Source organism: Python bivittatus, unplaced genomic scaffold (assembly GCF_059951505.1).
Source record: "Python bivittatus isolate LINGU-HERP-01145 unplaced genomic scaffold, Pbiv_v1 ctg000070_np1212, whole genome shotgun sequence".
Classification (NCBI taxonomy): domain Eukaryota; kingdom Metazoa; phylum Chordata; class Lepidosauria; order Squamata; family Pythonidae; genus Python; species Python bivittatus.
The window spans coordinates 15,281,490-15,305,005 of NW_028277034.1; the positions used below are offsets into that span (position 1 = coordinate 15,281,490).

At 35.8% G+C, this 23,516-nt stretch overlaps 1 protein-coding gene across 1 annotated transcript in view; it reads right to left on the bottom strand.

The window, feature by feature from the left end:
* Positions 1-23,516, bottom strand: part of TLL1 (tolloid like 1) — a 136,924-nt gene that overhangs the window by 17,018 nt on the left and 96,390 nt on the right. The window contains exons 8-16 of the mRNA XM_015888475.3: positions 22,914-23,019; positions 21,394-21,518; positions 14,534-14,649; positions 10,565-10,667; positions 9,728-9,844; positions 8,618-8,763; positions 6,875-7,070; positions 2,754-2,879; positions 117-277 (exon numbers count right to left, since the gene is read on the bottom strand). Of these exons, the coding sequence (XP_015743961.2) occupies positions 117-277; positions 2,754-2,879; positions 6,875-7,070; positions 8,618-8,763; positions 9,728-9,844; positions 10,565-10,667; positions 14,534-14,649; positions 21,394-21,518; positions 22,914-23,019 (1,196 nt within the window). The remainder of the gene's footprint in view (positions 1-116; positions 278-2,753; positions 2,880-6,874; positions 7,071-8,617; positions 8,764-9,727; positions 9,845-10,564; positions 10,668-14,533; positions 14,650-21,393; positions 21,519-22,913; positions 23,020-23,516) is intronic.

Sequence of the window (23,516 nt, forward strand, 5' to 3'; positions counted from 1 at the left end):
ATAAGAACCAATAAGAAAAATATTATGATAGATATTTTTCATTGATAGGATCTATTTTGTATTCTGCTACTATTGATTGTATAACCAAGTATCAGCTTTGGCTGTCATTAACTTACTTCATTCCCTTCCAGTTCAAAGAACTCAAACTTCACTGAGATTCTATATTGGGTGGGAGCAACAAGTTGCCACACGCAGTTTTTATTAGGAGGATATTCTTTGGGCCACCCTGGTGTTGTTAGGGTCCCATTAAGCTTTGTCAGAAGTCCCCCACAGGCAGCTGAAATAAAAGTGAAAGAACAAATTCATAAAGTTACAGGTCCATAAAGCCATATTTTGTATATGTAAGAAGTAGTACACTAATTAAGTAATCTATTTTTTTAAAAAAAGAATCAAAACAGATGAATCCAAAATTAGGCCAATTCATGTTGCCTATTGGCTTATATGGACTACATATAAGGAGGCTGAGGCTGAAGAGCAAGGTAGATGCATGCATAAACATTGTTTTTTCTTTTTTTAAAAAAGCAGTTATGTATATCTTATGGCCTTCAGAAATCCTACAGTTCCCTCTTTTCTTTACTCATACATTCCACTTTGTATCAATCCAAACTGTAGATTCCTGAAAGACAGAATAGAAAATATGCCAAAATAGTATTCATGGTGGGTTTGGGACCAGGATGCCAAACAGGATGTATTAGAATATTTATCCTAGTGAAAATACGTGAAGTCTGTTCTCTGTCACTGCATGATCCAATTCAGGCAGAGGAGTTTATGGACACCACAATGCTTATGAAATGCCTGTGACCACTACTGTACAGTGGAATAATGCCCACAGAATTCCACCCCCGCCAATAAATAAATAAATAGCTGCAAAATTTTGTGGAGACATAATTGAAATCTTTTGGAATTTGGTGAGTTTGAGAGTTTTCAGCTATTTTCCTCTTTCCAAAAAAAAAAAAAAAAATGCCCACTCCATCAAAAGGCTGTCAAACTCAGGCCAAATTCATAAATCTATTAAGTGATGCATGCGGAATTATATCAATTTAATTCCTTTAACTAAGATATGAATTCTATGAAGCCTACTGACCACAATTTTAGAGCTAAATGTTAATCTTAGACACTTGGAAGAGAACAAAAAAAACCCAGATCATCGAACAAATCAACCCAGAGTTCTCACTCGAGGCACAAATGACCAGGCTGAAATTATCTCATTTTGCACAAGTTATATGAAGACCCAGCTCCCTAAAAAAGGCTGTAACACTGAGAAAGGTAGAAGGAAAGAGAAGAAGATGACCAGCAGCAAGGTGGATGGACACAGTTACAGTGGCAGTGAATGCACTTTTGGAAGAGCTTACAAGCCAGTTAGGGATAGATCATCATGGAGAAAATCTATCTATGTAGCTGCTAGGAGTTGAGAATGTCTTGATGGCACATAATCTACTAATCAATTAACTAACGCTTACTTACTATACTAATGCAATAAGAAAAGATGATAGCACTGAGACCTGGAAGCAGACATTATGCAACAAACATTTAGATCAGTGTTGTCCAAACTTGGCCACTTTAAGATGAGTGGACTTCAACTCCCAGAATTCCCCAGCCAGCCATGCTGGGAGTTGAAGTCCACTCATCTTAAAGTGGCCAAGTTTGCACAACACTGATTTAGATGTAGGATACACGTGAACCTTTTTCTTCTGATAAGTTCCTATGCAGATACTAGTGATTTCACAAATGAAGAAGTACAGCTTTAGAGGTAAAACTATCCATATAAAAATATTATATTTGTTCATACAAGAAACTTTTTAAAGGAGCATTTATTGTTTTGTAATAAAACAAAAAATTGGTTTTTTGCCCTTTTCTACTAACAGGGCTCACTCATTCACACCAAAGGTCAGCCATAAATTGTAGCTTTCCAGGCAGTTAACTCCTTATTCAGGAATAGGCTCACTCAGCAGAAGAGTCCCGGACATAAACTGGCTAATTCATTTCTTTATTGCAATTATTGCAAGCAAGAATGAAGCCACCGATACAAAGATAATTTGCCCTCTGCAGAGGAAAGAAATCAAAACCTTTATGTAGGTCCACATTTTAGACTTTTAACTCTAAGATTTTTCCTCCCATCTTTCTGAGTTAATGGACACCTGGTGGTTCACTCAGTAATAGTAGGCAGCTGACACATGTTCATTTAACAGTCCTTTGTGGCCCAGGGACCTTGCTTGCTGCTTTGTCTACAGAGAAAAGTGGAATGGAAGCAGAGGAAAATGAGCATATTTGCACTAATTTGAGACCTGATCTTACCTTGTTCTTAGAAAAAATCCAAGTGATTTTATAGAGTGGTTATAGTAAAAAGCCCTAACAGAGTAGCAGCATGGTGAGTTTTATCTCTTTCCTGTTCTCAAAATTTTAAATAAAATGCTACATCTAGAGATGCTTTTAATAGTTAAATATTTTCCATGATTTAATGAAATTCATGTTAACTCACTAAGAATGAGACATACTGACACTGAAAATGACCAGCTGGCTGGCACGAACCACTACAGTAGACTTTCATTAACCCACTACGCGTGGAATCTACTGTCTGCTCAGCATTTTGAGAAGTACGTACCTGGTGTAAGGTTTATAAATATATATACAAAGCCAGCCTTGGCAAGAATGTAAAATTAGGCTTAATGCAGATCTGATACTTGCCATATAAGCATGTCATGTAATAAAGCTAAATAGTCTCTGGAATATTGGAAATTGGTACCCTGAATTACCTTCGCAACTCTTCTTATCAGGCCCAAGCTCATAACCTGGATCACAAGCACACTGATAACTGCCCAGAGTATTCACACATCGTTGTTCACATCCACCATTGTCCAGTTTGGCACATTCATCTTCCTCTGAGAAGTAAAAAAATAGCATTGCACTTAAACATAAACTTACCTCTGTTTTTCCACTGTATTATAGTAACAACAAACTTGTATTTATAATTCAGACTGTGGCTGATATAACCATTTTGGCAAAGTAGGATACATCTAATAATTGAGAAGACAGGTATATCCCTTTAAGCGCTGGCCTTATATTCTATCAGCCCTGGTAGGTAGACCAGATCAGGAAATCAACTTCACAGGAAGGCTGAAACTACTTTTATTGAGATTGGCTATATTAACAGAATCTTGCAAGTCTGATTGTGTTATATCTCCTCCCCCTTCTTAAACTCCAGTGAAACAGGGAGGCGTCTGCCTGAGCTGCTTTATCTCACTGCTCTAGACTTAAAAAACATTTCATCCCCTTTTCCTCAGTAATGGTTCTCACATATTTCCATCAAGGTCATCTTCCTTACTCTCTAAAATTCCAAGAATTTGATGCTTCCTGTATAGGCATATGTAGCGAGATTGTCAGAAGTCATAACTAAGTCCTCCTTCAGTTACAGAGTACAGATGAAGGAACAACAGATAACGTCAGGCGGTTATAGTGAACCAGAGACTTCAGTGTGCTTTTCATGTCCCTGCTTAGCTGTTTCTAGTTCTTATGACTGAGGAAAGCAAGAAATGAGCTTGCAATATCTGGCTCACAGAGAGGGCAAAATGCACCAGCTATATGTACTGGGCACTTATGTATCTGATTTATTATCACACAGCCTATATATTCCCTTGTGCACAAGGAGAGGGGGAGGAGGAAATCAGGGAACAATTCTATTTTATAGCAATACTGTGGGACATAGGTTTCATATACAAGCATTACACTCTAATGCAGAAGTTATGATTTATTTTTTATTTAACAAACTTATATGGCCACCCATCTACCAGAAGGAACTCAGGTTTAACTGAATCCTCATATGTCACAATTTTATTTTATTAATACTAAAGAAAACAAGATGTATTTAAGAGAAAGACAGAGAGTGTGCACAGGATACAGTAGCAACTCCACAAGCAGTTGTGCAATTCAATTAATGTTTATACTAGTATAAACACTAGTATCATCTGTCTTACTGTTGTTAGCAAAACGGTTGTTTAAATTAGCTACTTAAAATATGTGACATAATATGCATAACTGAAACAATCCTATGAAAAACATTTCAAAAGCAAATACTTGTTTCTTTCCCTATGTTTTAATAGCTGGCTAGCTAAAACACTGATATGCAAGGTAATAGTTAACAACAGATGCAAAAATGGCTTTCCTTCCCATTTTGCTGATCAAAGTCTTTGCTTGAGGAACACATTAGTTAAGGCATGCCAGTTTCATATATATTTATACTTCCAGGGTTTGTTAATATTTTTGAAATACTGCCATATGTGAAGAGTTTGTATCAAATTTGAGAATCAGAATGAGTTATAAGTTTATTTGGCCAGGGTCCATAGTATATCAAAAGAACCTTTAAATGTATGTGCAATTAAAATTATAGTGCCTATAAAATAAGGCTGTAATAAAAACACAACAAGCTCATATGAGTTGGCATTAAACAGTAAAACAAAACTTAGCATTAAATTTCTAAATGAAGATCTTAGCTGTACACGGAATAATAGCTACCATCATAAAAGCATGTCCAGTATTAGCCTTCAGCTTTAAAAATGGCAGAATTGCCCCAAGATTTTAATTTTAAGGAATATTGATATAGAAGTGAGTGCAACCTTGGCATCATTGGCCCAGACTGTAATAGACTGGAAATGTATAGTTATTACATAAATATTATCCAATAGAAATAAATAAAATAGCATCCAACAGAATTCATACAAAATTGGTAATATGTTTCCTGTAATAACATTAGAGATTTAAATGTAGCAAGTATTCATGTAGAGTTTGAAAAACCAATTTACACTCTCCCACTGTTACCTTGAGACTTGTTGTTCTCTGCTTCTGTTGTTTACATTGATCTGCCAGGGATACAGCTGAGACTGAAATAATTTTCTTTAGTAATTTCAGTATTCAAAATTAAGGTAGATAATGTGTAGGAGAAATATGGGACTGGTTAGGAGGACTAAAATAAAGCAAAACTTCCCTTCCCCTAATTACTTAATCAGGGCCATGAGAAAACAATAAACTTTGTCAGTTCAGCCATAAAACATATAGAGGGCCAAGGAATACTGATAAACTAGGAGAAGATACTAGGAGGTGAGCATGAACTTTGAGAAACAAGAGCAGTTTCTTTCTAGAAAGTAATTATGTTCCTAGAATGCTCTCTTTGTTCATTCAATGAAATTCTGTATTTTCAGTCCTTCCCCATTATCTCAAAGGATCCACCCCATAGCTGATTCCACTAACACGTAAGATCACTCTTTGATTGCTTTGGAGTTCTCCCTATCTGCTCCACTGCAGGGAGGGAGGATTTATTCATCTGCCTCAGGTGTTTGATGGATGCAGTTGGGTTTCAGAGGGTGCTTGGTGGAATTCCTGAGAATCTGGTGCACAGTTGAGACTTTAGTTATTGGCTTGAAATTAGAGGGTGGTGATGACCTTACACAGAATTGCGCCTCTCTATCTGAGCATCCTGGAGAGGCCCTGCTTTTCAGAATATTCTTTGAGATAGAATAGCAGAAGATGCCTAGAGCACACTGGAGGAAAATGAAGAGCGAATCTGATTGGGTAAGAGTGTTTGTTAAGCATTACCCAGTGGTGATAACAGCAGCAAAAAGGAGTTATTTTGTTGCTCTTCTTGTGGCTGTGGATTGCCATCCAATAGCCCTATTTAAAATGACTCTGTCCTTGCTGACGAGGACCAGCTTGGGAGAGGATTTTTCATAGCATCTGTCAATTAAAATCTCTTGGATTCATTCACTTGAGTTGGACTCCTTGTGCAGGTTCTCTGGAGTTGGCTGAATCAAGAGCTGATATGGTTATCTGGTAAGAGTTTTTTTCCTGTTTGGCATTGAGGAAGTGGACATGGTCATTGGAGCTGTAAGTGCATCTGCCTGTATTTTACACTGATGCTCCTCCTTGTTGATTAAGACCTCCCTAGAGATGGCATGTGGTTGGGTCCAAGCAGTGATGAATTCTTCCTTGAGGGGAGGAATAATCCTACATGTGGTTAAGGAGGCAGTGGTTAGGCAGTGGTAAAGGAGGAAGGGCAGGGCAGGGCAGGGCAGGGCAGATTATTGATAAGGTGATGAATGGATTGAAATGAAAGGGATTACCTGGATCTCTTTCAGTCAGGTTTCAGACCTGGGCACAGTATGGATACGACATTGGTCATGCTTGTTGATAACATTAAAGGCATAAAGACCTTAGACAATGGGTCTGGGAGTAGTATGACCCATTGGATGAGGATTTTTTCCTGGCACTTATGTATTTGCATATTGTTTTGGTTTATATTTTTATACTTTGATTATGGGTTTTAACTGACTTTCTGCTGTTTACTGATGATATAAAGTAAAGTTGAGTTCAGCAGCTATACAAATCAATTAATTAAATGCTGCTATATCCAATTATATTCAACTGATTCTTGTACTGTATCTCTCAGTTGTATATTCTAATTTGTATACCTCTATATGGAGAGGTTCCATCTCCACTCCTTTAGGTTTGCTTTTTTGGCTACCTCCAATATAATGAACAATCTGTGCTTCAACGGAATTGTGTTGTGGTCTCCAGTTTAAAATAAACTCTTAGTAAAATTAGTGAGATAAAGTTCTCCTACAAACGCATTCAAATAACTTTAGGATCTTCTGGCTTAGGAAACTGCTTCATAGTGAGAATAAGTGAAAGGTTAGAAAGAAGCCTAGAAGCTCATGGATCACGTTCAATCATACTGTCTCAGCAGTGAAGGCTATGGGAGTAGAGGCAGAAGCAGAAAAAATGTCTGCTTAAAATGTGAATTTTAAATTAAGAAAAGTCTCTACATTATTTTCCCCTGAATTTTATCATTAAATGCAACTACTCCACTAATTGCCCAAACTGTTACCTTTAAAAAAATTAGCAGCAAATCCTGCTTTATTGACTGTTCCATCAGAAACGAACTTCATCCACAAGGTATTTGAGGTAGATCTTATATCTTCAGGTTTATCATAGCCACAAAAATGGCCAATCAAAGGGCTGCTTTCACTCATTCCATCTCGGACTTCTAAATAATCATAGGCACAATTATCATGTCTCTCAATCTGCAAATATAAAATGATACTTGATCAAAATTATAATATGTATATTTCTGCTAACAATTTTTCAGATTAGCTGCATTACTTAGTTTCTTGTATTAAAATATTTGCTGTCTAATTATATAAATTTCTTTACACCTCATTAAGAATAAATTTCAAGGATGTATAATATCCTGTTTTCCTGGGAAAAGTTATTTAAATTCTGAGCAGAGCTTTTTTGACAAGTAAAATTAAATTGGAATTAATTTAAATTATGTTGGCACCAAGAGATATGCATTTGCCATCATGTGGCCAAATCAGTATCAAGCTGAACTTAAGATAGATGCAAAATCAGAAGCAGAAAAAGTTATGAAGGTTGGAAATTCAACAATTAATGAAGGAATGCAGACATGTTTAATTTGCAAATGATACAGGTACTCCTGCTATCTTAGATAATGTAGTTTATTGAGCAAAAAAACAAACAAACATTCCAACAGGTCATGTTGGAATAATTCTTTGTCTTAGACCTGAACAAAGCCACAGTAAACATTTAATGTCCCCACACTGATTCAGGTCAGTGCCCCATTGTGACTAGCAATGTCTAATTTGGAGGCCATATTTCTTTCATATCTTCAGGCAACAGGGAAACTAGTATCTTTCAAGAGAGATACTGGCAGCTGAGCTAATACCCGCAAGGCTTCCATTCTATAACTCTGCTGTTTAAGGGCTATCTTGTAACTGAGGAAGTTACAGCTTTTCCCTCAGTTCTTAGACAAGATGAGTTTCATGAAGATGGCTCTCTAATCTTCTGACATTTCTTTAGAATACAATCCTGCAACCTGAGTTTGTTGACTATGTGCAGGATTGCAGCTTTGAAGTCCCATTATTTTTAACAGCTAATGAAAAGGAGACAAAGCAAACCTATAATAAAAATCAGAAGTCCCTATATAAAAACTTTATAAAGCTTTTTTTACTACGTTTCATTTATTTAATTCTATTTATCTACCTACCTACCTATTTTTAAATCCCTGTGACAGTAGGGAGGTTTGAACAATGATCTAGCCCAGATCATAACAGGATTCAAAACACGTTAGAGGTACAGGCTCATTGAATAGTATATAATAAATATAGCAGCAAATATGACAGAATTACATTGTAGAAGTATCAAAATAAAAATTAGCGGTTATTATAAAATTCATTACAATCTTGATCCCTGATAAATATCAATATGAAGTAGTTGTGTGAAGAGATAAATGAGAACAAAGAGATTTTAGAAAGAAGTAAAAGTCCTATTCCTTAAATAGCCTGGTAGAACAGGATTAGTTATTTGTTAAAAGAACTATTGTCAGTTTTTAAAATATTCCAGTTCAAATAGTGCAGATAAGATAAAACCCTTTCATCTTTTGAAATTTCTGCAATGAAAAAACTCTCAGTGAAAGGAAATAGGAACTACTGGATGGTGTTATGTTATACAGAGAATGCTTTGTGTCTATATTGGCTTAATGAGGATTCCCTGAAATGTCACTGTCATTTAGCCACAAGATGGTTTGCTCAGATCAGTTAAAAGGCTTTACCTCAAATGCCTGAAAGGTTAATCCGACATTGTAATTCTCTGACACTGTTATTTTCCATACACATTCTTTCATTGGTCTGTAGTCATCAGGATAATTAGGAGACTGGATCTGGCCTTCATTTTTATGTATCTCACCTCCACAAATTGCTAAAGAATACAAAAGAAGAAATTTAAGCATACTTCCAATGTTTACGTTTTCACTGTTTTCTAAAATGAGCAGTCACTTGTGTCTGGAGGACCCATTTAAATGACAAATATATGAATCCTTCATCAACTGTTCCTGATAACATTTATAGTTTTAAAACTGCACTGTATGCAGTGCAATCAACCTACAATATGTGTAAATTGCAGACTGGATGGGAGCCATAGGATATGACCCAGAAGCTTCAGTGTCTGCGCCAACACCTGTTAATGTAGGGGTTTCCCTTTGTCTCCTGTGAAAGGGAAATGCTTGGCATGCACAATGGGAAATCTGCAGCACATGGAAAATTCCCTTCTCATCAGAAAGGAAGCTCTAAGCATGCAGAACCTGGTATGCTGCCACAGTTTGCAAGTTTATTACTACTCAGAAATGTCCAGACCTACTGAGAGATTAGAACACAAAAAGGACTTTAAGATAAATGAAAGTTGTGTAAGACAATAACTGTTATCGCTCAAGTATTCTATGTGAAAGACACCTGATAATTATTCAGGGGCAGAATGTAAGAAAATCCTATTGATCTGGGTGGGCTCCACATCTATACTCACACCTACCCACCATCCTTACTTGAACACATAAGGCAGTTTTCTCTGGTTTGATCCATTACAGATGCATTGGGACTAATTCCAAAAGTCTCTGCCAATTTGGCCAGTGGGGAAGGCTGCTAGATATTCTAGAAGTATTCTAAGTAATTGCTCAAATCTTTCCTATATTTTTACTCTTGGAACTGTAAAAGCAGTTGAGGGAAGAATTTTAGCAAGTGTTCACTTCAAGAGCAATGGTTTAGTATTTTGATATTTGCCTTCTGTTCTTGAAACTCACATTTTATGCCAAAAAGCATGTCCTGCTGAATTTGGGCCACAGATATATTTTAACTTAAGTTTAAACCAGTTGATTTTCCTAAGGACTCACCTTCATAAATGGCTGCAAAACCTTTTCCTACCCAGTTGCTGCTGCTACGGAACTCAATCCACATTCTGCTATCATTAGATGAGAGGATGTTTGAGAGTTTATCTCCGCAGAATCTGCCTAAAAAAAAAAAATGTAAAAAGTGAGAAAATGCATTTTAAGGCATCTCTTAAGATGATGCCCTGCAATATGATATAAGCAGTCTGAGATGCAAACTACTGTTCTTGAAGACAGATCCTTATATATTTTTTTAAATTATTTTTTGTTTGGAGGATCTTTTAAGTCTGGCTTAGAATTGTAAATTTCTTTAATTCCCTAGTGGAAAATGGCATTGTGTCACCCACTTAGGGGTACTTCAAGGATATTTCAGGAGGTTATAATAAAGGATGCATACAGACAGCTTGCTGATCCCTGATTTAGTTGCTCTTCCAGTTTTCACTCTGCCACTCGTTTTACTTTGGTACAGACATGGGTTTGCTGGGGTAGAGTAGGGGGTCACATTTGACAATAATAGGCAATAATAGATGTATATGAAAATAAAATAAAATTTAATATGGAACAAACATTGGAGAAGAAATAGTTTCATTTATTTAAAAAAAACATCTTTTGTGAAGCAGAAATAATGCAGATGTGGGAGTGACAGACACTAACCTAGTATGCTTAAGCTAAATTACTATTACCCATGTTCCTTCTTGATTTTTTTACCCCCTCCCTACATATTTTTTTACCCCCTCCCTACAGACACCCTTGCCTGACTAAAAAGGTTAACTCCATTTCCATTTGATGTTGTTATTTCTACATTCCACTTTTCAAAACTGACCACAGTAGATAGGTTCATACCAAGCAGAGGTGATTTTCTCCAGTAGCCATCTCTTACTTCAATGTAGTCATACCAGCAGAGGCTGCTCTTATAGAGGTCCATTGTTGTAAAGTTTAAAACAATCTGGAGATAAGTGCAAAGGAGATAAGTATGATATCCCATTAACATGGTTTGTAGCATGACTAAAAAGAAAAATTCAAAGCTTTTCTTACCAGCATACTAGCTTTAAAGCAGAATAAGACTATTTCTAAAATAATCTTGGAAATCTTAGCCTCTGAACAGGCTCTGAAACACACGCATATGGGGCACGTATGTGTTTATGACAGATGGAAAGAGGGAGGACAGGTGGGTGAGAAAAGGGGAGAGGAGGAGAGAGATCTAAAACTGCCCTTAAAGACATAACAGAAGGAGGGGACTGTTAATTTTCTGACAAAAAAATGTAATAAAGATTTTGAACTTTTATTTTGTTAGTCCTGAGGAACGTAACAGATTGCATCTATTTCATGGCACATATTTTAGATAGTGACATTAGCACTTCTTCAACAGAATCTCACCTGCATATTCATATAATATACATTTATACGAAATGCATTAACTGGATCCTGGTCATTTCAGTAGCGAGACAGATGCTGCTAGAGATTTCATCACTCTTATAATAGAGGAAAAAAAATAGTGTCTGATTTCTTGCATCCTACAAAGCAGTCAGCTCAAGCAGAGGTCAATCTCCATAGCCATTTCTGAGATAAGAACCATTTGTTATTACCATGTTTATTCTAAGACAATTGATATGTCTGTGATTTCCTGCAGGGCAGGGGAAGGAATCTTGGAAATGTAGGAAGGAGATAAAAGCTTTTTATTGATTTTTTAAAAGTAAGATTTAATATTGTGGCTTCAATTGGCCTATTATACAAGTACAAACTTACTGTGATTATAACTATATCAGAGGTGGCCAATCATTCTGCGGGCAGTGTCTGCCTAAAGCATTCCAATAAGACAAGAGTATTGATTATTTTGAATGGTACCATTTTACCCTAAGATGGAACATATCTTATTATAAGCAATTGCTTTAAAATGATTATTTGCTACTGTGTAGTGAATGAAATTTTATACTGCAATGCTATACCTCCTCTGGCAGCCACTTTGGCATATCTCCTCTGTATCTGTATGGGACTCTAGAATTTCTCTACTTATGATAAGGAAATACAACACTGATATTTGAACAATGCACTTAAATGATTACTTACTGGTTTTCAGCTGCACATAATTTGCATACAGTACACTATGAAAATCAGATTGTATTGAAGTTCTGGAAACATTTTTGTAATTTTATATTAGAGCTTTATAAGCACCCAAAATATATCAAGATATAAAATAGTTCGCAGTGTTCTAATGAAATACATAGCTTTGATACTTTAGTTTGTTAAAATTTGTGTATTCCTAGAAGAAAAGATAACCAACATGGTTAGTTAGTTCATTTATTTCTAAAATCATACTGATGAATTTCTGGAACTGACTTTTCTCTTGCCTATATTTTATATAACAGTTGTTTTATCTCGTTGATACTGCTTTTTTTTTTAAACTGGGGAAGTAGAAACAGTAATTATGGGAGAGCTCTGCGACCAAATTTCACCGTCTTGTGTTACTGTTATGATAATGAGTAGGAGCAGCATTAGCAAATATTATTACACTAAATTCTACTAATACTTCTGTGTGATTATCAAAATGAGATTTTGAGTGTATATTTTCAAATATTTGTTTTAGTTAAGAAATGTACTAAGTAACATGATGCTCATATATTCTCTGCCTTATACATACTTTTAACACTTTGCCTAAGTTTTGTTTGTTTTGTCATATAGTGCATGAGCCAAATGATGGCTTAGGAGCCAGAGAGGTGAACTCTGCCTTCAGATTTCTACAGTTAACTAAACATTGGTTGTTACGTTCAACTGTTAGTGTTATTGGCTAGGGCACTAGTAAACATCTGGATTTTTCTGCCCTTTGATCATGACCGTTGGGACTGGTATGATCTATTTATAAGGTTTTGGGTTTAAAACTGGGACCCAAATAGTTAACATACAAAATGGTTACAGTGCAGTTGAACTGACGCAAATGGTAGTCTAGCATCCCAGCTGTGTGTACAACTGCCAACTACTTCCACAACTGAATAAAGAATTAGGCATGCTCCAGCCCACCCATTAAAACCGATGGACTAAAGCATTCTCAGCACTGTTGGACTATTACCTTCTGTTTTTTTCTGAAGACAAAAAAAAAAAAATGGTACATTAGCAAAATGTTATTTTCATTTGCTCATATGCTATAAACTGTAGGAATTCTGACTCATACTTATTTTTATTATAGGCATGAAATATGTAATGATGATTTGCTTAATCAAAGTAAATGACACACTTCATAATAGAATTCTAAGTATAGAATTATTTTCAAAACTCAATTTCTAGTGATTGCTTCCCCAAAATGCAAGGACACTTGCACAACAGACTCAATTATTTGAACTAAAAGAAAGAAGTTATGGAATTCAGCTTTGTTCTTTCATTCTTTATCCTTCTAAGAAGGCACAAGACAGGATGAAAAACTATGTTACATTTCTTTCCCTTATGTTATGAAATGAGGCTAGTCAGCACAGTAGCATGGTCATTCAGTACAGGGAAGATAAAAAAAAAAAACTTTAAATCATGGAAGATATAGTATACTGGACATGGGATCTCACAACAGAACCAAAATCTTTCAAAACTGGAAGTTATGGTAACACAACAGCTAAACATGACATTACTTGAGTTCTTGAATAACCATAAAATTATTTTAACATCTGTTCTGCAACTCAGCAGACACAGAAGAACTGGAGACAAGACAGACAAAAAGTTCAAGAGGACTGGATGGTTACAAATCTCCAGAGATAAACAACCAACGGATACTTGTCAGCATAATTGAAAAATTAGTGGTTATGTAAACAAATTCACTAGTAGCAATGCTGCCTGATGCAGAATAAGGTGTTACACATTTTCACAGCTCAACAGGAATGCAACGGGATAACTCAAATAGGTTTGAGGATTTAACAAAAGTGAACAGCAACTAATTAAGTGCAATCCTTTCATCAAATGAGCAATTTTCAAATAGCCCTATCTATCAAAGAAATACTGTAAGTAACAACCCTTGATCTGGGAACTAAAAGCCTTCACAGCTATAGCCCTGACAGTGGGTAACAGAACAGATGGTCAGGATAATTCTTGGAGTCTGAAAACATACTTCATTTTCCCCCATATTAAAGTGTTGAAGCATACTTCTCACTTGAACATTTTATAAAAAATCAGAAATTTCTAAAATAAAAAACAAAAATCAGAACACTTCACTTGCAGACTAGAAAACTGATTCTTCTTCATCCGTATGTAATCTACAAAAAAGTAGGATAATTTGCTTTTGACTCTCCATCAGTGTGCACTTGCAGCGACATAACTAAAATCTATGAGGCTAGTATGGTAGTATTTTTTTCTAAATGCAATACTCATTTTCACATGAAGTTTCAGACATAAATGGATCTGCAATACTAACAACAGCTGAAATAAAAGCAATGATGACATAGTTCAAAGGCTTTATCTGATTGGAGGTTCTAGCAGGGGAGCGCAGCTATCGTATACCCTTGACCGAAGATCGGTACACTCCTTCTATCTGGGATGGTCGTCCTCTTCCACCAAGCGCGCAGCTTTGGGAGGGACGCACATGGAGTGGTGAGGGAGGAAGGGGACACCCGCCTAGCCAGCCAGATCAGCCGAATCAACCCTGGCGATCAATGGGGTGACAGATGTCGCAGCCAGATCGCCCTCACATCCGCTTTATCTGATTAACCCACTCTTAACGAAACTCAAGGCCTCAAAGTGGTGCTTCAGTTTGAATGTTTTAAAACTAATAAGACAAACACAAAATAGCAAGAATGTTATCTGTCTCAGGAAGCAAAGTTGGAAATCAGAGCAAAGTACCTTCTCTCCAGGAGTCACTGAAATTCTCCATATACAATGTGTGTATGAAGGGTAACCGTTTGGAAAACCTGGAGAGGAAAAATTGCCTGTGGACTCTTGCAGTGTTTCACCACATGCTGAAAGACATTAGATAACAGAGAAATTGTGAGCTCTCTGGCGGGTGCTAAGCAAGCCTGCTTCTTCTTCCTAGGATTCCCCAGAGGCAAAAGGAGAAATGCTTGTACTTAAATGACAACCGTTTACACAAAGCCATAATTCCAAAACAGTCTGCCATGAGTAAATACCTTTCTAGATAGATTTCTTTAAATCAAAATTACAGCAGGCTTTAAAATAACTCTGCTCTGTCAACCAGGCAAGGATACCTTCTTTTTTCACTGCAATATTATACGGAGAAAACAAAGCAATTGCTATGATGCAGGAAATCAACTGCTATTTTCATTTAATAACTATTTAGTCTAGGATATATGCTAGCTGAGTATTTATTCATACTATATTTGTCATGGCAATAATGTAATATAGCAAAGCATTTATATGTTAGTCATGACAGGGGTTTCAAGCAGAACTGGAAAAGGTTATTGTAGCAGTTTCAAGGCTAACAAATTTGTTATTGCTCAAGTTTTCATGAACCACAATCCACTTCATCAGATGAATGAAACTTTCTGATACGGTATTTCTTTCTCAGCACATGTATACAATCATTCTTGAGCAGGACAACAGAATTGCAGGACAGGCAATTACTGATACAAAAGAGTCTTTAATAAAACTTGCTGGAATATTAACACAGACATTATTTATTCACAGAGAAATGTGAAAAAGAAAGTTCACTGCATTTTTTAAAAAGTGTATGATAAGATGAAGAGACATTTTATATAAAAATCTATATGAAGGTAGGTAACTGAATGCAATAAGAGCAGTATTTGAAGGGAGTAAAGCATGCATCAGGATAAATGGAATGCTTGTTAAATTTTTCAACATTGATCAGGGAGTAAGACACAGATGTGTTATGTCCCTCTGGCTGTTTAATCTACTTGACATTAAATGTGTAAGGAATGGTGTGACCTTAGAATCATAAAAGGGAGATCCAGAAGAGCCAGCAAGGCCATAGTACCCCTTCCAGAATCTGGTAAGGTTATCCACCAAAATGATCACAGTAATTTTAGTACCCTATCCAGGCCAAAATCTCAACAAATGAATCTAATAGAAGTTTTACCAGTAACTGTTTTGGTACGATAGCAGAATTTTTAGGTTGCAGAGGCCAACATTTCTGTCATCTTAATTTTAAAAATTATGCTGAAACCTGAAAAGGTCAGCAACTGGCCCTCCCTCTTTCCCCTGCCATGGTCATTATGCAACCTTCCACCTTGCTGGTGATATGTTTGCTGACATGCTGTTGTCTGTGCAACACTCTCACCCATTTTCATTTGTATCTCTTAACATCAAGCTGTGCCAAACTCCTCCCCACATTGCCCTCTCCAAGAGCCCATTCCTACATAAATGCTAAAAGAAGGGTGCCCAGCAGAGCAAGCAATAGATTGAAGACTAGCAGGCTCAGGAAACTGATGCAATCCTGAGTAATCTGGTTCTGCCAGGAGCACATGGTCCAAGATTTGCTCCTATGAAGCAGCAGCTCCCTACACACAGGGAGCTAGCCTTATGGTGCAGCACGCTTTCCCTCTCCTTTGCCATCTATCTGGGCATGCATTAGTCTTCTTTGAAGCCACTACTTACATGGGAGGGTGCTAGTCCTTGTAATAGTATAATGCTCAGTGTTACCTCTTTCATTTTACAGCTATATTGACAATTATATATTGTTACCTTATTTCCTGTTTTACTAATCCCTTATAATACTTTGTTTCAGCAGCGCTGCAGGAATATATTCATTTTTCTCTTATGTGGCAATTTTTTTTCTTTATTCTCACCCCACCCCCATGGATATAATGGGACAGCAATGTCAGCTGGTGTATTTCCTGGAGCTTGTGCTGGGCTCGAGGGGGAAACGAGGGGTGCCCAACACCTTGGAATACCCATTCCCCACTTCCTATTATACAGGAGTGTCACAGGGTATGGAACCCAAAAGTGGAGCTTCAATCACACCCTTTCCTTTTTTATCATACTCTGCAGACACTCCTGCTAATAGGCAACTTCTTAATTATATTTATGGGCTTCAATCAACAAGTTGCTTCTTCTGCTGATTTGAATGTCTGCTGAATGTCTCGCATTTGAAACAATTACTTTGTGACCCAGAGCCACGGCTTTTCCTTATCACAGTGCAGTAGGCAGGTCACAGGTATAATTAAAGCCAAATTAATTATAAGAGATTTTTCAAAGCCTTTAGCTGTAGCAGAAAAAAGATCAGCTATTGGGTTAAGATAAGACTGGCAATATTGCTCTCTGGTTAATGTTGTATTATTAACTCCATGCCAAATATATTTTATAATGCATTATTATAAAGATTTTTAGGGTTCATTTTAAAAATGCAAGGGAAGTGTCTGTAATGCCATATGAAAATGTCCACAAGCTCAGATTATCATTCTTCCACATCTGCAGGAAAAGAATAATTGACTTAGCCTAAAATATTTTCTTTTCCACCAAGCATGCATCACATGACATCTAATCAAATATGAGTTGCATATTAAATAATTTATTCAGCACCAGACATTTCAGAGTAAATACCATAGCTAATTATTGACAGTTTATTTTTAACTCTGCAATCATTAGTAATTCCACTAAACTGCAGAGGTTGGTATCTTGGGTTTCTTGATGCTGACTGCTATAAAATTAAATCTGTGTTGAACTTTGTTTCTAGTTTGAAAGACTTCTTAGGGAAGGAAATGGAACAAAACCAACAGAATAACAAACAAGAAAACCATTGAAAGACAACCAGCAATGTTACCAAAACTCATCTGTAAGTCATTTGCAATATGAATTTACCAGTCTGAAATGCTCACCCACAGTAGATTTAAAAGTTATTTTCCTCAGATTTTTTTTTACATTGTGGCATGTAATCTGGAAGCCCAAAACAGGTTGGCAATACATGGAATGTTGGAAGAGGTAGTATCATTCAAGTGACAGAGAAAAGTGTCATGTACAGCAGAGCAAGAAGATACCTCCATAGAGAGCAAGAGAAGGTAAAAGGAGGCATGTAGAAGTGGCATCTTTAGAGCTACAGTCTTCAAAATTCACTTGTTACCTGGAGACAAGGTCCACTAGAGTCAATAGGAGGGTGGAAAACCATAGATTCTCCTCCCTCCCTCATCTTTTGCCATATCCACAATACAGGCCTTTGTATTGTAGTTGTTCTCAGCTGAAATCACTTACCCCCACCAGCGGAATTGCTGTGTTAAGTTTTAACCTGAGCTGAGAATTTAATTTTTAGTTCATCATTTTTCATTTGAAAGTGCACTGTCTCTCTTCCACAGTGGGAATAACTGCATGAGAAATACCAAACTCCCTGCAGCCTACTTAATTACTTTTTCCCACACCTCCCTACAGATTTGAGGGTGGGGAGAATTATGCTTATTTTTTTTCAAACCTCAATTATGAACTTATTAAAGATGTTGTAATGTAATATGAATGAAGGTTGTTTTAATGTATGATTGAGATGGAGGATTAGTTTATTCCTAATCCATTCAATTTCATCTTTTAAAACATAGCTAAGTTATGAAAACTTAAAACAGTAAAAGACTTATATACTTAGTTTGGATGTTATAGAAACCATTGGGATTTTTTTCCCCTCTGAATGAAGAAAGATCTGTAAGTTTCAAGCCTACATGTTCCTTATCCCTTCACCTCTTTCATGTGCGAAAGGATCAAAAGTATCGGCCTTTAAACAAATTATAGTGTCTATGAAGTCCTAGCTCAGGGATCTTTGATTCATTTAAAATATTGTGACTGTGAATAAGCAAAAGTCTAATCATAAAATTGGATGATGAATAATTATTAAAATATCTAACCAATGCTTCCAGGGAAGACGGCCAACTGAAGATGGCTCTGCAAAAAAGCGGAGCCAATGTTTGCAGACTTTTTTAAGGAGCCACTTAGCAAATTGGCTCCTTTGATCCTCTCTGGAAAAAATGAGAGAGACGCAAGATCTCCCAAACTGTTTCTCCTTACAGTTGTTCCTCTTCCTTACCAAGAAAGTGGTCTCGGGGGGGGGGGAGGCATGGAGACAGGGGAATTTGCCATAATTGATCTAGCCACAAACAGAGCCTTTCAAAGGACACTAAGTTCTCACTTGCTAACTCTTTTTGGAAATGCTTACTAACTGCTTCGATGAAGTTAGACACCTTCAAAGGGACAGCAAGGCTGAAAACACCCAGTGAGTGAGTATCTTCAAAGCTTAATACAAGAAAATGAAGATTTATTTTTATAACTTTTAAGAATTTAAACAAGACAAAGTTTTGGCTACAGAAAGTTTTAAAAGACTAAGGGCTCAGAAAATGGTTGACTTTTGAATATTAAGTCTTTGAAATTATTTTTAAAGAATAAATGCATGTTTGTGGGAAATAAATTATCATGGTGCTTGGAGATATCTTTGAGGAACTCCACGGAGGACTGAGACGAGACTTTAAATTAATTTTGGTGGCTATGTTGTGTCTTTCTGGAAACAATCTGTCTCCAGAACAAGATGTTATAGAACAAGATATACAACAAATTCCACTTGAGAACAATATGAATGAAACTTTGGATAAGAACCTACCATCAGATACAAAGAGAAAAGTGTATGAGGTTTTAAAAATTAAGAAGGAAATAAAAAAGATGATCCGAGAGAGTAATGGGAATAATTCTTTTTTGTTAGATTTACAAAACAGGATGTTTAAAGTATAGAAGAAATTTGTAATAAGGATCAACTACTGCTGGAATGGATTACAGAGAGAGATAGTTCTGTATTTAAAAAAAAAAGGAATACAAAGTCAGTTTATTTGACCAGGGTTAAAATGGGACATGCTGTTATTCTGGGTGGTTCTTTTTGGATTTACTGATATTTTGACTATAAAAATGCGGTATACTGGATTTGCTTAGTTGGTGTTTAATTTTTTTTTAATTTTATACCTACTTTCTGTACTGTAATTGTTTAGTAGCTAAATGCTTAGCATCTAATTATGTGAAATATTTTTAGGAAAACTATTTTTGTTACGTTAAATTTTAGTCTTGTTTTATATTGGATGCTGGGATTACTTTATATTGTGAATAGTTTAGAGTTGAGCTATGGAATATTTATTTGAATGGGATATGCTATTATTTGCGGTGGTTATCTCTGGAATGGTTGGCATTTGGAATGGGTTGCATATTGGAGCTTTTTTTTTTTTTTAAGGAGAAATGGTCTCTCTCTGTTAGGTTTTAGGGTTAGTTTGTTTATACGAGGATATTGGGACTTTTTATGCCTTTTCAATGGGGTTTTGCTTACAGCTAAGAGCTGAGACATGGAAAGTTGAGTTTTATATTTGTTAGTTTTAATATTTTAGAGCTCTGTTTGGACTTTTGCTGACAACTGGATAAGAAGATGTTACTTGTTTTGTTGATTACTAAGAGACGGGTTATGGGATGAAGAATTTTGTATTTGTTAATTAAGAGGGGTGAAGAAATTATGAACTTGTTTATACTTATTGTGATGAGGGTGGGAAGTCATGTTCTTCAAAGGGGAATTTTTTGCATTATTTTTTTCTTTTCTTTTCTTTTTCTTTGCATTATCTTTTATTGTTCCTTCCAAAAATCTTAATAAATGTATTGAAAAAAATAAAATATCTAACTAGCATTAGAAAGACCATCATTTTAAATCCTTAAAAAGTCATTAGATACAATTAGGTTGACCACTTAAACTCTCAACCCAACCTACTTAAATAAATAAATTATCAAGTTGAATTGTTTATTTTGTAAACTGAAATAGCTTATCATTTTTTAATACATGCATGCATATAAACATTGTGACTTCCTTAATAACATACTAGTTGAACACCACTTGGATTTCCTATGATGCCTTCTAAATATAATTTTTTCAGCATGTTTTGTGTTTTTGATACAGTTCTATCATAATATGGCTTGTGAAGCATTTAGAATAATATGCAAGGGGTATAATCAGTGGAACTAAGATATTGGGGAGACACGTAGATGGACACACTTGCAAACACACAGTGCGTGTGTTGGGAATAGGGCGAACAGCTCCTTTAACTTCCCTCCCTAACTGGCATCCATTAGAAAAAGCTTAGCTTCAAAACAAGTACTGCATAAGTGATGCCTTGCACCGTTCAGATAGGACTTATAGGCAGGAAAGGAAATTAATATATGGAGACAGAGGAATTCTGACCAATTGCATAGTTTAGAAAGTGCAGTAGGGTAAGATGCTACCGAGCTTTCAGAGCCACAAGAAGCATTTTTTTCTGTAAGAGCCAAAGAACCAAGTTTCAAGGCTTTCAACAGCTGGATTTCTTGTCCAAATGTTGCACTTATTTTAAGACTCATTATGTCTTAAAAAAAAAAAAAAAAGCCTAGGACAATTGTTTTGCAGAGCAGCTAGATTTCCCTGCTGCAGTATGTTAAACAAATGCATCATCAGTCTAAATATAGATCTGGATTTAAAGTACACTACCTTAAATAAGAAATGATAGAATGAATCATGTTTTTCCCACTGTCATCTCCAGCAAGTGAACAGCTACATTAGGAAAGCACAGAACTGCCTCTTGAGATGGTAAACTCAGATTCAAGCCACTGATCCCTTAATGCCTTAAGAATGTTTATGATCTCACCTTAAGTAACTGCCTGAATAGAAGCAGATAAGAAAACACCTTATTCAGAATTATAGTTAGTCCTCATTAACTATTTTATAATATGCTTCTTCATGCTTATGCTTTACGGTTCAATACCTGGACATCTGTACAGCTTTCTAGCTTGTGCAATATCTCCTTTACTTAATCGTGTGCGCTGACCAATGGCTGGTCGGATCCCATTATCATCTCGGGAAGGAAGTATGGTATCTAGAAACATACCCCTAAAAGTAATTAAGAAACCAAGAAAACCAACTTATTTTTCATATCAAACTAGTTTTGAACTTATACAAAATACCCTTCAGCACGTACATTGCAGTCTAGCAGGTAATATGAAGATCAGTAACAAAAAGCAGCCAGTGAAATGGAAAAGTCAACAATTATAATTACATGCTTATTTGATTTGTCTCGCTTCTTATTGACATTCACACAATAGGTGAAGAAACTGTTCTGCTCAAGGCCTTGTTCCTGCAGCACATCATCTTGATCTTGCCCAATTATTTTAATTATACTTATTTAACTGAATATTAGGAACAAAAAAATCCACAATACAATTATTGGCTCTCATACTGCTCATTAGTTCATTAAAATCTGCTTCAAAGGCCTTCATCTGCTTTTTCAAAACCTCAGTATATATTTTGTGTGTAATCATTTTCACAGCTTTTGATGTGTGTGAGATTAATGCATTGTTCTATTTAAACTTTCATTACAGTGACACACATACTTTATATATGCTTAAATATTTATATAAAATAACAGCACATCTTAGGGCCATAATCAGAAAAGTCTTTTAGAACCTTAATCAAAAGAGGCAGTCTTTCGAATTGCAGCAAACTGGTTATTGTAAAATGTTTATAATAATTAAAACCAATCAATGTGCAAGAGCCTATCCAAGGGACTGAAGGAACCAAAAGCATGTCTCTACTTAGGAAAAAAAAAATTAAGATTAAATATAATAGCGTGCAAAATATTTGCATGCATAAATAAGACTGGACTGCTATCGTCTTCTAATTAGACATACTGTTTTCTAAATAAATCATTTTAAATGGACAAATTATGTGACCTTCAGAACTGAAAAGATGTATTATCTTCATAGTACAAGTTTTTGATCATATAGTAGCTGGAACATTATACATTGTTCCTATTATTGGCACAGTGATACTTTTTTCCTGTAGAATAGTTTTTAAAAATACTAAGCACGGCTTTTAAAATCTCTTTTCTAGCATTCTAAGAAACCATTCTTCAGTTTGTTACTTCCGTAGTCAAGTCAGGCTTCAATGGTTCTGAAGGCAATGTCTATAAGCTAAAAATGTTAACATAGGGCATTCCTCTGTCATTTCTCAGGATGGGCGAGTGTTCTGGAACAGTGTTTTGGGAAAAAATAGAGAACAAAACTGTACATAATTTAAAAAACTTCCTTAAAACAATAATCAAAGAAAATATTTATGAAAAACTTAAATAAAGCCACAGAACACATTTTGGCTTCTAGTAGCTCTTCACCCAAGAGGTGCAACATCACAAAGCAATTCTGACAACTGCCTACATCAGAACAACATACACAGAATATTCACATTGAAGAATAGAATTATAAGACAAAAGGTATAACCTGAGACTCCAACCTTGAGAAGGTGTTCCTGGCATAGTGCATAATGCTATCAAAATCATATGGTTCTCCCAGAGAATTCACTTCTCCAGGCTCCATCTTCAAAAAGTTGTACTCCTGACCTGTAATTCATAAATAAGATTTCATGTATATTTTTCAGAAGGAAGAAAGGAAAAAAAGGTCCATAACTCATTTTTTTGTATGCAAATTAAATTTAACATTATAATATAATCTGGGGTAGATATAAACAATTTCCTTGCGAAGACTAACACAGAATTCATTGATTAGGATATATGTGCACAGTTAACAGCAGCTTTCTAAATTTTCCTTTAAACAGCATTTACAATGTACCCATTTGGTTATGAACTGAATTACTGATGGAACAATTGTTTGAAATGTCATCTTGGTATGCAGCATATGAAGATAACTATTATTTCCTCTCTGACTTGATTATTTCACACTTATTTTTTATTTCCCACCATGCATTGTGGAAACATAAAAACATTGGTACTGCTTTGGCAATTTGACAACATACATTATTAATTAACAGTACAACATAGATCTCAAAAAGCTAAGCAAAGTAAAATTTGATTAGTACATAGATGGGAAACCCACCAGA